This window comes from Cetorhinus maximus, chromosome 32 (genome assembly GCF_964194155.1).
Source record: "Cetorhinus maximus chromosome 32, sCetMax3.hap1.1, whole genome shotgun sequence".
Classification (NCBI taxonomy): domain Eukaryota; kingdom Metazoa; phylum Chordata; class Chondrichthyes; order Lamniformes; family Cetorhinidae; genus Cetorhinus; species Cetorhinus maximus.
In genome coordinates this window covers 20,941,527-20,957,688 of record NC_135910.1, presented here as the reverse complement: position 1 = coordinate 20,957,688, position 16,162 = coordinate 20,941,527, and the positions used below count along the sequence as shown (strand labels likewise).

At 45.5% G+C, this 16,162-nt stretch overlaps 1 protein-coding gene across 1 annotated transcript in view; it reads right to left on the bottom strand.

The window, feature by feature from the left end:
- The window catches only part of ercc2 (excision repair cross-complementation group 2), a 30,722-nt gene extending 14,876 nt beyond the window's left edge, over nt 1–15,846 (bottom strand). The window contains exons 1-13 of the mRNA XM_078533121.1: nt 15,802–15,846; nt 13,326–13,442; nt 12,225–12,341; nt 11,409–11,532; nt 10,815–10,911; nt 9,767–9,900; nt 9,120–9,288; nt 8,133–8,251; nt 6,094–6,163; nt 4,389–4,458; nt 3,824–3,925; nt 3,008–3,071; nt 2,205–2,326 (exon numbers count right to left, since the gene is read on the bottom strand). Coding sequence (XP_078389247.1) covers nt 2,205–2,326; nt 3,008–3,071; nt 3,824–3,925; nt 4,389–4,458; nt 6,094–6,163; nt 8,133–8,251; nt 9,120–9,288; nt 9,767–9,900; nt 10,815–10,911; nt 11,409–11,532; nt 12,225–12,341; nt 13,326–13,442; nt 15,802–15,846 — 1,350 coding nt within the window. The remainder of the gene's footprint in view (nt 1–2,204; nt 2,327–3,007; nt 3,072–3,823; nt 3,926–4,388; nt 4,459–6,093; nt 6,164–8,132; nt 8,252–9,119; nt 9,289–9,766; nt 9,901–10,814; nt 10,912–11,408; nt 11,533–12,224; nt 12,342–13,325; nt 13,443–15,801) is intronic.
- Between the last annotated feature and the right edge of the window lie 316 nt (nt 15,847–16,162).

Here is a 16,162-nt window from a genome sequence, read left to right as displayed (position 1 = left end):
CTGTTCCCTCCATCATAAGGTCAGAAGTGGGGATGTTCGCTGATAATTGCACAATGTTCAGCACCATTCATGACTCCTCAGATACTGAAGCAGTCCATGTCCAAATGCAGCAAGACCTGGACAACATCCAGACTTGGGCTGGCAAGTGGCAAGTAACATTCCTGCTACACATTTTCCAGGCAATGACCATCTCCAACAAGAGAGAATCTAACCATCGCCCCTTGATATTCAATGGCATTACCATCGTTGAATCCTCCACTATGCTGGGGTTATCACTGACCAGAAACTGAACTGGACTAGCCATATTGAAAGGGAGAAGAGTGGGTCTAATACTAGTATCTTAAGCTTAAATAAGGGCAACTATGTGGGGATAAAAGCTGAGCTAGCTGAAGTGAATTGGGAAACTAGGCTAGAGGATAGACCAATAGAGAAGCAGTGGCAGTCATTTAAGGGGATATATCAGAGTATTCAGAATAAGTACATTCCTACTATAATGAAAAATTCTAAGGAGAGGACCCAACAGAGGTTTACGAAAGAAGTTCAGGAAAGCATCAAACTTAAGGGAAAAGCATTCAACTCCGCAAAGGTGAATGGCAGGACAGGTGATTGGACAGAATATAAAGAATGGCATAGGAACATAAGAAATAGGAACAGGAATAGACCATTCAGCCCCATGAGCCAGCTCCGCCATTCAATAAGATCATGGCTGATCTTCTTGTATTTCAATTTCCATATTCCCATCTAACCCCGATAACCTTTGATTCCCTTGCCTAACAAGAATCTATCCACCTCTGCCACAGATGAGAATGTGGAAATCAAACCACAAGATGATCAGCCATGATCTTATTGAATTGCAGAGCAGGCTTGAGGGGCCGAATAGTCTACTCCTGTTCCTATTTCTTATGTTTATATAAATACTGTGCCTACAAGAGTAGGTCAGAGGTTAGGAATCCTGCAGCAAGTAATTCACCTCCTGACTCCCCAAACCCTGTCTACCCAAGGCACAAGTCAGGAGTGTAATGAAATACTCTCCACTTGCCTGGGTGAATACAGTTCCCACAACACTCAAGAAGCTCGACACCATCCATGACTAAGCAGCCTGCTTGATTGGCACCCCATCCACAAACATTCACTCCCTCCACCGTCGACGCACAATAGCAGCAGTGTGTACCATCTACACGATGCACTACAGGAACTCACCAAGGCTCCTTAGGCAGCACCTTCCAAACTCACAGCCACTACCATCTAGAAGGACAAAGGCAGCAGATAGATGGGAACACGATCACCTGGAAGTTCCCCTCCAAGTCACTCACCATCCTTACTTGGAAATATATCACCGTTCCTTCACTGTCGCTGGGTCAAAATCCTGGAACTCCCTCCCTAACAGCACTGTGGATGTACCTACACCACATGGACTGCAGCAGTTCAAGAAGGCAGCTCACCACCACCTTCCCAAGGGCAATTAGGGATGGGCAATAAATGCTGACCTAGCCAGCGATGCCCACATCTCGCGAATGAATTAAAAAAAAGTAAGTTGTTGGCACAGTGTGGCTGAGAAGCTGGGACTGTGCCTGTGTTTAGATGCTGGAGTGTGGCCTGGTCAACACAGCGGGTGTCGTCTCTGTAGGTCAGCTCAGCTGTAAAAGACGACCAAGAAAGCCTGAGTTAAAGCAGATCTGAGATCTGGAATAATGTGCCTTTTGGGTGAGGACTGTGCCCAGGTGGGTGGAGTAAAGCTGCTGTTGGCTGGGCATCAGACTAGCTCTTGAAAGAAGAGGACACGTATACACACACGCACAGACAGGCACCCAGACAGAATCAGGCAGATACGCACAGGTCCTCACACAAACACCTAGACACAGACAGAATGACACATATGTATGCAGACAGATACACATGCCTAGACAGACACACACAGATAGCTTTGCACACGGACAGGCAGGCAGGCACAGACACATGCATTTTCCAATAAGAATCACTAGATAATGAACAGGAACTGTCTAATTGTGTCCACTCTCTCTAGCTCAGAGGCACTGAGGAGCATCGATCAACTAGCAGAACAGTTAATTCAGCATAGATCGTGGTTTGGAACGAAGATTTGCCAGGCAATGGCTGCACAGAACAGTCACTGAACCAGGGGGTTGCTCTCAAATTACAGAGTGTGGAGGTAGAGCAAGTCTGAGGAAAAGCTAACACTCCTTTACCTGTTCATACCAGGAGGCTACGATGTTCTCCATGTAATGGTAACTGGTGAAGAAAGACACAATTCCATCTGGGACAATGGCCGACATCTCCAGCAATAGGTTACCATAGTTACGGATCACAGCTAGAGCCGAGAGAGAGAGAATACCAAAAGTTGCATTAATAGAGGGACCCAAAGAGTGAAAAGCCACATTAAAGGCAGAAGATGGCAATCAGCAATTGCTTAGAACCAATCTCAGGGTTGAATATGTCTGGAGATTGTAGAACCTCAGGGAAAGTGAGTCAGGGCAAGAGACAGTAAGACTGCAGGAAGGGGAATAGGCCGGAGGGGTTGAGTGGTATATTCTTGCTCCTATGGCAAGTGTTCGTGTGACAGGGATTTGGGGGAATGAGAGAGAAAGCTCAATAGAAGGCAGATTGGGTAGATGCGAACCAAACAGTCGACCCACTGCCTCCTGATTCCCTTCTGATTCAACTCCAAAGTTTTAACGCTCTGGCGATTGTAGGAGTGACTGGAGACTGAGGGAGGAATGTGCAGAGTTTTCCCACTCCTGGCCAGCACAGAGATTAATCAAACACTGGCAGGCAGTGTTGGCTAATCCACAGGAAGCAGTCTAAACAATGTGGAGTATTTCTACTCGGAATCATTTCCTCTCCCTCTGCCAGATGTTTACTGCAAACTCAGCCATGAGGGTGATCACTCAACTAGTCTGGGTCTAGATTGTGGGGCTCATGACTGCAACCACCAATAACCAAGTCTAAGTGTGATACATCAACTCATTGCAGGGGTCACCTGCTGACTCACCAATATCCTCTCTGGTTTCAAACTTGGAGCTGATTGTTACTTGGTCATTGCCTCGTCCCACAATCTGAAAAACAACACAAGCAGCTGAGCAGAGCTCTTAAATCAGAGAGAGAGCAGGAGCAACAACAGCCACAGAGGCACTAGAGGGACAAGAGCAGCTTTACACATGGTTCAGGAGGTAACCCAAACAAAGGACAGCTGGACAAGAGGCCACAGGGTCAAGGTGTGAAGGGCAAATGTCAGGAATGATTTCCTTACCCAGGGGGATTCCAACAGCTGGAGCCTGATGCCAGAGGAGTGGCCTGGACCTTGGGTTCAGTTAGTAAACAGATGGATGACAGAGGGTTCAGACGGTGTTCTGAAAGAATGGGATCCAATGGGCTGAGAGGGGCAGGATCATCAGTTCTTCATGTAAACTGACCATACATTGCCTCGTGCAACATCAGTCAGAGGTGCCAATAGGTCTCACACTGGCTGGTATGGTACTGAGTTCCATGTGGAATCCCAGGACTGTGATGGGATCATCCTGGCCCATGTTTCTTAGTGTTGGATCTTTGCTGTACATGATTAAACTACTCAGGTAAAATTAGTTTGTTGCTGGTGGCATTGCACGGGGTCAGTTTTTCAAAAAAACACAATGTGGAAACAGAATTGAGCAAGGAACTTCAGAAATGTTTCCCAAAGAGCCTCCCAGGGTCAGACTTTATGTCCGCAAAGTGTGACTCAGAATCGTGACAACAGAAAGCAAGGTTTATACAGAAAAAAAATGTGACCAATACAAGCTGCTTAACAAGATATCATTTCAGCCACACTTACCATAGGGCAAAGGCAGGTTCTTGACAAGGTCATCGTAAATGTTGCACTGATAACAGGCCTGAAATCGAGGATCTTTGGGTACATGTCGAGTGGAGACAAAGTCTAGCAAAGACAACAGAAAAACACAAAGCATTACTTCAAGTCGGCAAGAGTCTGGAGAGTTTTCAGAGAGGGGAATGACAAGACAAAAAGGCAGGTTTTTAAAGCTTTGTCTGATGGAAGGGAGTGAGGCAGCCAGTTGGACTGATTCTGGGAATGGTAATTCCAAAGAGCAGAGGCACAGCAGCTAAAAGATTGGCATTGGCTTCTAATGGTGAGAGTGTTAGGTACAGGGCTGAGAGTGGGAACAGTGAAAGGTGCTGGATTAACAGCATCACACAGCAAGTGCATCACATAATACTGAAACAAACTGCTTTAAGCGAAATTTAATCCTACCATCTATATACACAACATATCTTTAATGATAATGCTGTACAAAGTAGAAAGATAAACAGGGGATTTGGATATCACCAAACCACAGAAACAAAATCACATTTCAATTATATAAATAAATTGTGCAACTCACCCCCGAGGTGATAATGACAGACTGAAATCGCTCAAACACAGGCTTGATGGCAATGGATGGATCCATACAGCTTATAAAAAGATTTTAAAAGTACAGAGCCTGAGGAGATTTATTTCAAATAAAATACACACTTTATTCGTACAGTTTTTCATTAACCTTTTCTTGCCTGGAGTGGTTTCCCATGTAGCCTTAATATGACACATAGCTCCATATTACACAGTATAATGATCCTTTCCTCTCAAAACACAAATCCTCTGATTTACCATGTGGGAGATTATCTGATGAGAAATATCTAAATATGATTTAAAGTCTTAGAATGTATGCAATTCTGTTCCATAATTTTGAGTGTTGCTTTCTAAATTAACATTTACAAGTGAAACTGCTTAACGTGAACACTTACAAAGGGAAATTCTATATGTGAACAGCTGTTTGTCATGCTGCAGTTGCAGACCTCTGGCCTATAGATGGCATTGTCACACAAGGTGATGGTCTCCCACCTACTGAGCCTCTGCTCACGACATCAAAGCCCGTACAACACCTAATATCAAACTGCACCATCTGCCCAGGGCCTTCATTTCTCATCCCAACTACCACCTGCACTGTGATCAGCTAATTCTACACAAGAAGAGGGTGGGATCTAGACCCTCCTTCCTGGTCTGTACTGCTTCGTTCCACACCAGCCTGTGCATTTACAAATGAGGCCTGTCAGGAAGCAGGTGAATAACGATGAGAGATAGTAGATCTTGTGTGGTGTCACTCATGGGCAGTCTGAAACCTATGTTCTACTACTGGTCCATCATTACCACACTCCCTGCAGTAGCACTCAGGGGTCCAGGTAACGAAGTGAATTAGAGACCAGTAACTCTTGCATGTTTTGACTCCAGGCTAAACATTGAAAAAAGTGAAAGAAAGCCAAAGATCGATCTGCATCTATAACCAAGTACAATTTTTGATGGGCACGGTCTGGATACAAGTCTATTTCAGGTTGACAAATAAACTAGGATGGACAGATTAGATTAATTAGTTTAGCTAGATTTGATTAAATAAATGAGATTCAGTTCGATTTGATAAAACATGCCAGCACCATATATCCCATATGGTCACAGTCAATATCCCATTAGGAGTGGGCCTAATCAGACATCTTGTCTCTAACCATCACTTCCCTGGCCACAGGCAAACCTCCTCAAAGATTGTAAAACATTTTTGATCAATGATCAAAGTCAGGCAGTTACATAGTTCAAAAGTCACTTTATGGTAGAATTTGAATTCTAACCTTTTAATCTATTAGCCATTGCTAAATGTAAATAAAACTGCGCTTAACTTTAGACAAGAGGAAATCTTAATCCTCAATGGCTGGAAGGGCCTGTGAATGAGTTGAGCCTCTCACTGTGAATCAGTTGGACAGTCTTTAACTTTTTCATGTGTGTAGATTCAGAGCCCAAAACTGACCTGATTTTCGGGCAAAAGTGGTGATCTCACTTGGTGAGATGATAGCATCCCAATGTGGGTAACTGGAAGACATCACTGAGATGAAGTAAAGGGTGTTCTTCTGCAGTTAAAGCAGAGAACTATTATTGTGGCAGGGCAGAGCTTTCTTAATGTGCCATACTAGGCTGAAATGGAAAAACCCCTCAACTTAATGATCACAGAACACAACAAAATCCTCCGCAGTTGATTAGTGTAATATATGTAGACTTCAGCCTACCTGAAGTGAAGGATTGGATTAACAACAGTTGGAGTTCTGTCATCAAAAGGTTCCATAATGATGGTAAAACCTTGGGTAACAAACAGAAACGTTGTGAAAGTTCCTTGAAATTGCATAATTGCCAAACATGAAATTGCAGACATGAGGGGCTGTACTATCAGCAAGGACTTGGACCTCATCATATCTCAGTTTACTGACTCGCTTTGCTGGATCAGGAATTGATCTAATTCCCTTCCACTTCCTTAACTTGGAGAGAGCTGGAAATTGAGGCATTGGGTCAGACACTGTGCAAGGGCTTTGGTTCTGGAAAGATTTCCTGTAGGCTGTTTTGCCAATTTCGCCCATCAGGAGAGACTGGAAGCAACTCTCTGATGTGACACAGGGCACCGACATAAAATATCTCAGGCTGCCCTCCGACATCTTCCATAGGCAACTTACAAAGCAAGGCTGACAGGAAGTCTCATCCCAGGGCATGTTGCAGAGGGTGAAAGAGCGTGTAAGATCATTATGTAAAGTAGCAGAATCACAGAGTGCAGAAGAGGCCCTTCGGCCCATCGCGTCTGCACCGTAATGTGAGAAACACCTGACCTACCTACCTAATCCCATTTACCAGCACTTGGCCCATAGCCTTGAATGTTATGACGGGCCAAGTGCTCATCCAGGTACTTTTTAAAGGGTGTGAGGCAACCCGCCTCTACCACCCTCCCAGGCAGCGGATTCCAGAACGTCACCACCCTCTGGGTAAAAAGGTTTTCCCTCACATCCCCCCTAAACCTCCTGCCCCTCACCTTGAACTTGTGTCCCCTTGTGGCTGACTCTTCAACTAAGGGGAACAGCTGCTCCCTATCCACCCTGTCCATGCCTCTCATAATCTTGTACACCATATAAACTACATCAACTGCACTACCCTCATCTACACACCTGGTCACCTCAAAAATTTCAATCAAATTTGTTAGGCATTACAGTACAGAATGAGGCCATTCGGCCCATCCAGTCTGTATCAGCTCTTTGTAGAGCAATCCAATGTTTGATTGGGATCATTCCCAATTATTGATGCCTGTTCCTGATAAATCACATCTTCCTCAGTTTCCTCTCCTGGATATGTTGAAAGTTGTTGAATTCAGTTCCAGGGTTGGTACTGCTTTTGTTATTTCACCTGAGTGGTCTTTCCCATTAACATTTGACAGGGATGAAAAATCAGCACAGTGTTTGAAACCAACTTCTGAGAAATGCTGGAAACACTCAGCAGGTCAGGCAGCCTCAGTGGATAGAGGGAAGTAAACTGTTACTGATGGAAATGTCACTGATCTTAAATATTAACCCTACTATCCACTCTCCAGAGGAGGCCTAACCCACTAAGTGTTTCCAGAATTTACCCTATACTGAGAAATCCACATTAGAAGAGTTTCTGTTTGGAGGTGCGCACTCTCCCTATATGAACCTGGGTAAAGTGAGCTCGGTCTGGCAAGGGTCAATGATTAGGGACACTCCTCAACATGTACATGATACCACTCGAATGTCGTCAGTCAAAACTGCTCAGCTTACTGACAGAGCATCAGAAGTTTCCTGCTCCTCATCCGGCCAAAGCCTCTAACATTTGGGACACTCCTTGCGAGGTTACATGGAGACCAGTGCAAAGAAACCCAGCAGGGTTCATCAATGAGCAGAACTGGCTGGAGCACAGTGTAAATGTTTGGTTCAGGAATCAGACTACAACAGATTAGTTCAGCTTTAATTACCAGAGGTACTGGACCAACTTGATCCCAGTTTCACCCCTTTAATGCTTCATGCGTGATTGTAATGTTGGCGGTCTATTTGACTATGCCAGAGAGGAGGGGAACCGCAAGATAGCCTTATCCTACACCTGTACTTTCCAGCCAATGTCCCTCCACAGCCTCCAAGTGCAGGAACTGCCCATTGTTCGGGGGCACTGAGGTCAGTTGCAGCTCTTTCTATGATTGGCTAACTCAGCCAAGATCAGGAGTCCAGAGTCCTCCTGATGCCTGTGAAGTACAAACACAATGCACAAGAATCACTACCTTTGGCGTAAGTGCTGACCAACGTTGCAAAGTTCGAGACAAGTATGATAGGTGAAAAGTTGCTGAGGTCAGCAATTTCCAGCGTCTGCAGCAATGAACGTAACCTCTCTGAGCAGAACCTGAGGGGGAGAGAGAGAGAGAGACAGGCAGACACAGGTCACAAAACAGCAATGACACAGAAAACTGAAAATGCTGAACTGAACTTCACAACTCAAACTCCTAAACCTTCTGAAAGTGCTGGGAGTATAGTGGCATCCAACCAACATCTCTCTGACCCTGTCTGGAAGCAAGTGCCACTATACTGACTGACCATCAGAAGAATCACAATTAAGCAGTGGATCACTAGACAACGATGGGAGCTCGGGCTGATTTTCTCCCTCCATAAAGGAGGAAGATTCCAGATTCCGGATTCAATCCTTGTTTTCTCCTTGTTAGCTGACCCTAACTGAGATGGTTGTAGAGGGGCTGAAATTGGTCCTGGTCCCTCACGTCAGCTGATGAGGTATCAGCTTCTGATCCCTACTCACTGTGAATCCTGCTGCAAAGTGCTTGTGGTGTTCCAATGATCCAATAAATCTGCATACACTCACTATTTGAAGATAAAAAACAGCAACAATGACAATGAAGATGGCAGATTGTTGTCAAAACTCAAGCTCCTTTAGGGCAGGAAACTGCTCTCTTTATCTAGTCTGGTCTATGTGACTACAGTGCCCACCAACGTGGCTCATGCTTAATTGGCCTTTCAAGTGGCTTTGCAAGACACTTGTATCAAAAAACTAAGGCAATTAGGAATGGACAATAAATGCCGTCTTTACCGATGCCCTCAGCCTGACAACAAAACATTAATATCCAGGTTCACCTGAAGAATGGGAACTTGGCCAAGGTGCTATATGGTAGCCAGTGGCCATGGGCAGCTCGTGGCTGTGGGCCAGAGTTACTCAGCACCGCCAGGATCAAAGGGAAAACAGACAATTTGGATTCTTGTACCTGAGGGGTTTGCGCTCAATGCAGACTTTATCAAAGACATCCTTCAAGAAAGAGGGTGGATTCTCAGCTACCACATGCTGCACTCGTAGGCGGGACTTCAGATACTCCACAAACCGCTTCATAAACCCAACAAAGTGTCCAGCAGTGCGAATACTACCAGGAATGGACTCTAGATTCAAAACAGAAAATTTGATTTGTCACCCGCATCCTCCTGAATACTGGTTTTAGTGATCTTATTAAGAATTGCCAAGGTCCAGGTGAGGAGGTGGGGCCCAACAAAGATGAACAATAGGAGGCAAGAGAACTGTGAATCAAGTAATGAATGTGACATAATGTCTGCAGATAGGAGGGGAAAAGGGAATCTGAGTCTGAAATATGAGGCCTACTAAAAGCTGGATACTGGTAGGTGAAGGCTGTGGGGGGAGGGGATCCAATGGACCAGAATCAATGAGTGAAATAAGGTCACCTCAGCGAGTTGCCAGGGCGCAACTTTTCGGAGAGGGAAGGAAATTGGAGATAGATAAGGGAACAAGATTGTGAATTGCCATCACTGTGCAGCTCTCAGTTTACCATTGTCTATAGAACAGCTTTATTGGAACAGTGTGTTTGGCTTATGAACACTTTGCAATTCCTTTCATCTACTGTACCTTGTAGAATTTCATCCGGTAATACAGGATTGGCTAAATAGACATCCGTTTCTCTGGCAATGTGAGCCTCCTTCAGCCCCTCCACCAATTGTCTGTATTCTTCTTTCAGTTTGGCAGCATCTGTTTCCTTTATACTGGAGATATAAACCATTGTTAGGGAAGAGGTTTAAGACCCAGCGTTATTGAACATTTAATGTATGAGAAAAAGCATCTCCATTTTGAGCATATGTAAACCAAGATGCTTAGAAATCCATACAAGAAGTTTCCTGGTCTGAATTTCAAGCTTTTCCTGTAACATCGCATCTTGCTCAAACTCCCCTGGCAGCACCAAGGGTTAAGTAATTGGAGGGATAGTGACTGACTAAAGCCACCCTCTCAGTGAGGGCTTTAGGTTTCAAGGTAATATGAAGAATTGCTGGCCCCAGTGATAGCATTTACAGAACAAAAACAGTTCATTCAGCTCAACTATCCATGCCGGTGGTTATGTACCACACGAGCCTCCTCACACTATATTTACTTAATTTCACCTTCTGTTCCTTTCTCCCTCATGTGTTTATTCAGCTTACCCTACCTGTTACTCCATGTGGGAGCGAAATTTATATTACCATTCACTGGATAAAGCAAAACTTCCTGGTGCTGAAATATGACCTCTGTACTCTGACCCTGTCCCCTCTTGCCCTGGTGAATCTGTTGCTACTGTTCAGAGTGTACTCACCCTTGTTTATACAATGCTGTTCCTAATCAGTCTAACACCAGCAAGCAGCCTGGCAGCAAAACAGCATTGTTCCAGTCCAGCTTGCTCTGTTGATGCCCTTTCATCTGATGGAAGGTCACTGATCTGAAATGTTAACTCTGTTTCTCTCTGCACAGATGCTGAAGACCTGAGTATTTCCAATGTTTTCTGTTTTTATTCCAGATTTCCAGCATCAGCAGTATTTTGTTTATGTAGTTCCCAAATCTGCTTGTTTGATCTGTTCTACACCAGGTCACTTAAGCAGGATGCGAATGAAGAAAGGAAATTGATTGAAATGCTGATTTAATGACTCACTGTTGGATGGTCTTTTGTAACGTTTCGATGTTGTTCTGACATTGGTCTAACATCCGCCGTGTAATGTTCACACTCATCGAGTCGATGCACACGTTGTCTGCAAAGTGTTTGGAGAAATAACATGTTAAAAATGTTTTTGCTTTCAGTTATATAAATACTTTCTTTAAAAAATATAAGAGAATCAGAAACCTTCATGATTGGCTCAATCAGTGGACTGAGTCTTCAGCTCTGGGGCTGGAATCCAGCTCAGTGCAGTCAGAAGAGGATCTCCCATTTTTGCTTGTTGTAAGGGGTCTTTGCAAAATGAACCCAGGTGCCGTCTGACTCCAGATCCACAACACAAAAATTCCTTAAATTGATCCATTTTACTTGGAGAGCCTTTAGGAAAGCTAGTGTGACTAATGTGGCCCAGATGTGAAACTGGAGGTTACGGCACAGGGTTTGCTAATGTGTACTGCACCTGACTTGGCAGTGTGAGACATAGAGACTGGGTGTAATTTAAAAAAGGCTCAGGAATATATAAATATCCCCACGTCATAACTATAATTAGGTATATTTTTATACCATGTTGAAGATTTCAGTAAGGCAACATACCAATATTGTGAGCCTCATCGAACACCACCACTGATCTTCGCGACAGCTCCTTGGAGACTAGGTCTGCAATCTTGGGGTCCAGTAAGTAGTGATAGCTGTACACAATAATGTTCGCATGCAGAATCTGACAGGAGTACCACAAAGCTTTTCATTAGTGATGTAGAAGCAGTCAAATAACACATGATCCTGAAACATTTCCTCTCCCATCCTAAAGATATTGACATCTGGTTAGGATACCATTCCACATGTTCACTCTCTAGAACTTTGCCCCAAAGACCACTGTTCACAGTTAGGCCTGGCAGACTATTCCACCATAGGGGCATCATGTTCAAGCCTAATGTTGCCCTGACCGAAGGTCCCCAAACTCACCCAGACTCACACTTGCACACACAGACAGGTGCATACACATCCACTCACTTGCACATGGTCGCTCACCCACATGCATCGCCACATGTGCATATACACATTCTGGTTGGGGATCGGCAGATATTTTTCCATCTTCTTAATCAAGTTTTATTACAAGCCAATTGCAATGTCCAATCATCATCTCAGCAAACTCAGAAGCTGGAGCTGAAGCTCGTGATTCCTGGAAGTCCAGTTTGGAGCCTGCCTCAGGGGTGGGACTAAGTGGATGGTGAGGGAGGTCAGGATCAGGCTGAGTGAACTATGATGCTTTCCAAAGTAGACTTGTACAGTTACAGTAGTGCAGGACCAGGTCAGCAGCACAGAGTCAATGCCTTCAGGTTGAGGAAAAGTAGGTAAAGAAAAACTTGGAAATACTGATATCCGCCCACGGGAAATTTGGGATTCACTTACGGAATATCTGGCCAGGAAATAGGGACACCATCCCTTCTGCTTCCCATAAACCTTCAGGTCATCCAGGTTGTAAATCCCAGAGGATAGAGGCAGTTGCTTCCCGTGGAGATCAAATTCCTGTCAGAGATAATGCACGTACACACATACGTTACAGAGCCAATGAAACACTCAGTGAGAAAGCTGGTACCAAGCGAGTGATGTCAGCTCGTTGGAGGTGAGAGCACAGCACAAGTCAAATCGAGAAATAACAGTTTAGCAACATCAAGCTCAGCTTTTAAAAAGGCTGCGGATTGTAGGTAGGAGGTAAAATTGAGGCGGGGAAAGGAAATGGGAGAGGGAAGAAGGGAGAGGGAAGAGGATGGAAGGAGGAGGGCGGCAAGAGATAGATAAGGGAGGGGCCAGGAAATAGTATTTGGAGGGCATAGAGGCAGCACCTTCCAAACCTGCACCTTCTGTCACCTGGAAGGACAAGGGTAGCAGCTGCATGGGAACACCACCACCGGCAAGCTCCCCCCCCACAAGCCACACACCATCCTGACTCGGAAGTATATTGGCATTCCTTCACTGTCACTGGGCCAAAATCCTGGAACTCCCTCCTGACCAGCTACAGTACAGGGCTGCAGTAGTTCAAGAAGGTGGCTCACCACCACCTTCTCAAGGGCAATAATTTTTGGTCTTGCTAGCAATGCCCACATCCCATGAATGAATATAAAAGTAAGACAGAGGGAGGGGAGGGAGATAAAGGGAGGGGGAAACACAGGGAGGTCGTCGTGAAAGTAGGTGGTGAGGGAGGGGAGCAGGGGAGGGAACAGAACTTTCTCCAATTTTGTTATGATGGGAAAGAATGACTTTCAAGTGAAATATAGCGAGAGAGGACACAGGAAGTAGGTAGAGGTCGAAGGCTGGGGACAATCCTGAGCCCATCTCTCAGGTTACACTGCACACGTTCCCAGAAGCAAAATGCTCTGTGCAGGAATGTTCGCACTGAGTAAACCAAGCTTACAATCACAAAAAGGGAATCAACAGTAAGTAATCTGACTGTTCAGTTACAGGGCAGGGATTTTGATTTAACATTTATAAATCTTAGCTGCTGTTATGCACCTCGTAGAATTGGCAGACGGGGACAGTGGGATTGCTTGAGTGCTGCATCCTGATGTGAGATGCAGTCAGGCTGCGACACTTGCCATCAACGTCCTTTCCAAACCGTTGGGCACTGACCTTTAAACAACAAGAAAAAATCAAATCAACACAATAACTGTATTATTTATAAAAATAACAGGGTAAACTTGCATTTCCAGAGGTTGTTTCCTCAGGACACTGTAAATATGTTTCTCAGCCAATTAACTTTGAAGTTAAGCTACTGTAGCGTAACCAACCCAATTGCACAAGATCCCACAAAGAGCAAATGAAATATCTACCAGTAAATCTGTTTGGCAGCAATGGCTAGAATCACAGAATGGTTACAGCACAGAAGTTGGTCTTTTGGCCGTCGTGTCCCTGCTGGGCTCCTGTAAGAGCAATCCCACTCTCCTGCCCTTTTTCCCATAGCCCTGCATATTTTTTTCCTCTTCTGATAGTTATCCAATATGGTTTTGAAAGCCACAATTGAACCTGCCTCCACCGCACTCTCAGGCTCTACGCTCCAGGTCCTTAGCTCCTGGTGCGCAAAAGAAGCTTTTCCTTAAGTCGCATTTGGTTCCTTTATTTCGCACGTTAAATTGGTGCCCTCTTGTTCTCGATCCTTTCACCAATGTGAGAGAAATTGATGTATTTATTAAATATTTTTGGGGAATATTGTGTTATTCTATGAAAAGGCTGTGTGTGTGTGTGTGTGTGTGTATGATTTAATTAAGCTGGGCAGAGAGCAATAGGAAACAGGTTGTCTAGGGGGCTTAAAACATGGAAAGGGTAGAGATGTTAGGTTAGTTCTAACATTTGCATTTTTAGATAAGTGGAGAATTTGTTTGAATATCAAAGGAGAGTCAGAGGTGGCAAGAAACATTCTACCAGCCTGTCTATGTCCTCTTGAAGTCTATCGTTATCCTTCTCACAGTTCAAGACACTTCCATGTTTTGTGTCATCTTCAAATTTCAAAAATGTGTCCTAAGTCAAGATACACATCAGGAAAAGCTGTGGTCCTAATACCGCCCCCTGTGTACTATCCTCCAGTGCAAAAAAACAACTGTTCACTGTTACTCTCTGCTTCCTATCACTGAGCCAACTTCACAACCAAGCTGTCACTGTCCCTTTTATTCCATGAGTTTCACTTTGCTGACAAGCCTGTCGTGTGGCAAATTATCAAATGTCTTTTGGAAATCCACGCACAACACATCAACTGCATTATCCCCATCAACCCTCTCTGTTACCTCCTCAAAAGAAGCTCAATCAACTTAATTAAAAATGATTTGTCTTTAGCAAATTTGTGCTGGCTTTCCTCAATTAATTCACATTTGTCCAAGTGACTGCTAATTTTGTCCTGAATTATGGTTTCTAAAAGCTTTGCCACCACCGAGATTAAATTAACTAGCCAGTAGTAACAGGGCTGTAGATGAGAGGAAAATGCTCGCTGAGTCAGCAGAAGAACTTCACTGCTCTTCAAATAATCCTGTGCAATCTTTTACATTCCCTGAAAGTGGCAAAACAGACAGTGCAGCACTCCCACGTACTGACCCTCTGGCAGCACTTCCAACAATGTTGTGCTCACTCAATATTGCCCCTCTGACAGTGCTGAGGGAGCGCTGCACTGTCGGAGGGGCAGATTTGAGTGAGCCCTTCCTCGGTACTGCCTCTCCGACAGTGCAGGGCTCCCGCGGTACTCCCTCTCCGACAGTGCAGCGCTCCCTCGGTACTCCCTCTCCGACAGTGCAGCGCTCCCTCGGTACTGCCTCTCTGACAGTGCAGGGCTCCCTCGGTACTGCCCCTCCGACAGTGCAGCGCTCCCTCGGTACTGCCTCTCCGACAGTGCAGCACTCCCTCGGTACTGCCTCTCCGACAGTGCAGCGCTCCCTCGGTACTGCCTCTCCGACAGTGCAGCGCTCCCTCGGTACTGCCTCTCCGACAGTGCAGTGCTCCCTCGGTACTGCCTCTCCGACAGTGCAGCACTCCCTCGATACTGCCTCTCTGACAGTGCAGGGCTCCCTCGGTACTGCCCCTCCCGGCAGTGCAGCGCTCCCTCGGTACTGCCTCTCTGACAGTGCAGGGCTCCCGCGGTACTGCCCCTCCCGACAGTGCAGCGCTCCCTCGGTACTGCCCCTCCCGACAGTGCAGCGCTCCCTCGGTACTCCCTCTCCGACAGTGCAGCGCTCCCTCGGTACTGCCCCTCCCGACAGTGCAGCGCTCCCTCGGTACTGCCCCTCCCGACAGTGCAGCGCTCCCTCGGTACTGCCCCTCCCGACAGTGCAGCGCTCCCTCCCTATTTTGTTCAATTGTCAGCTTGGATTCTGTGCCATGGCCTTCTGACTGAAACAACAGAGTTGTGAACTGGAACTTTGGGGTAAAACTTTTGTTCATTGAGGTTTGTGATGTTAGTTCTGGGAATTGAAACAAGTTTCCACTTCAGGCAACCAGTGCACACTACCTGCAAAGTAGATATGGTAAAGGTTTTGTGCAGAGTGAAGCTCATCCTACTCTTCAAATGTCCCACAGCACCATTGTGAAACTCCACCCTCCAACCATCCTGTCACATCAGGGAGGCTGAGCTGTCAGTTCTGAATGTTGAGGTAGACTCTTCTGTACTGCACAAGGAATGGCATTCAGAGTTCACCAAAAACATCTCAGGCCAGACTGGGTGAAGGGAGCTTTGATCCCAGTCCAACCTGAGTTAAAACCAGGTCACAGAGTCTAGAAGCCAGTGCACAGCTAAGGCAATGGTGTAGTGGTATTGTTGCTGGACTGGTAACTCAGAGAACCAGGTTAATGCTCTGGGTACTTGGGTTCGA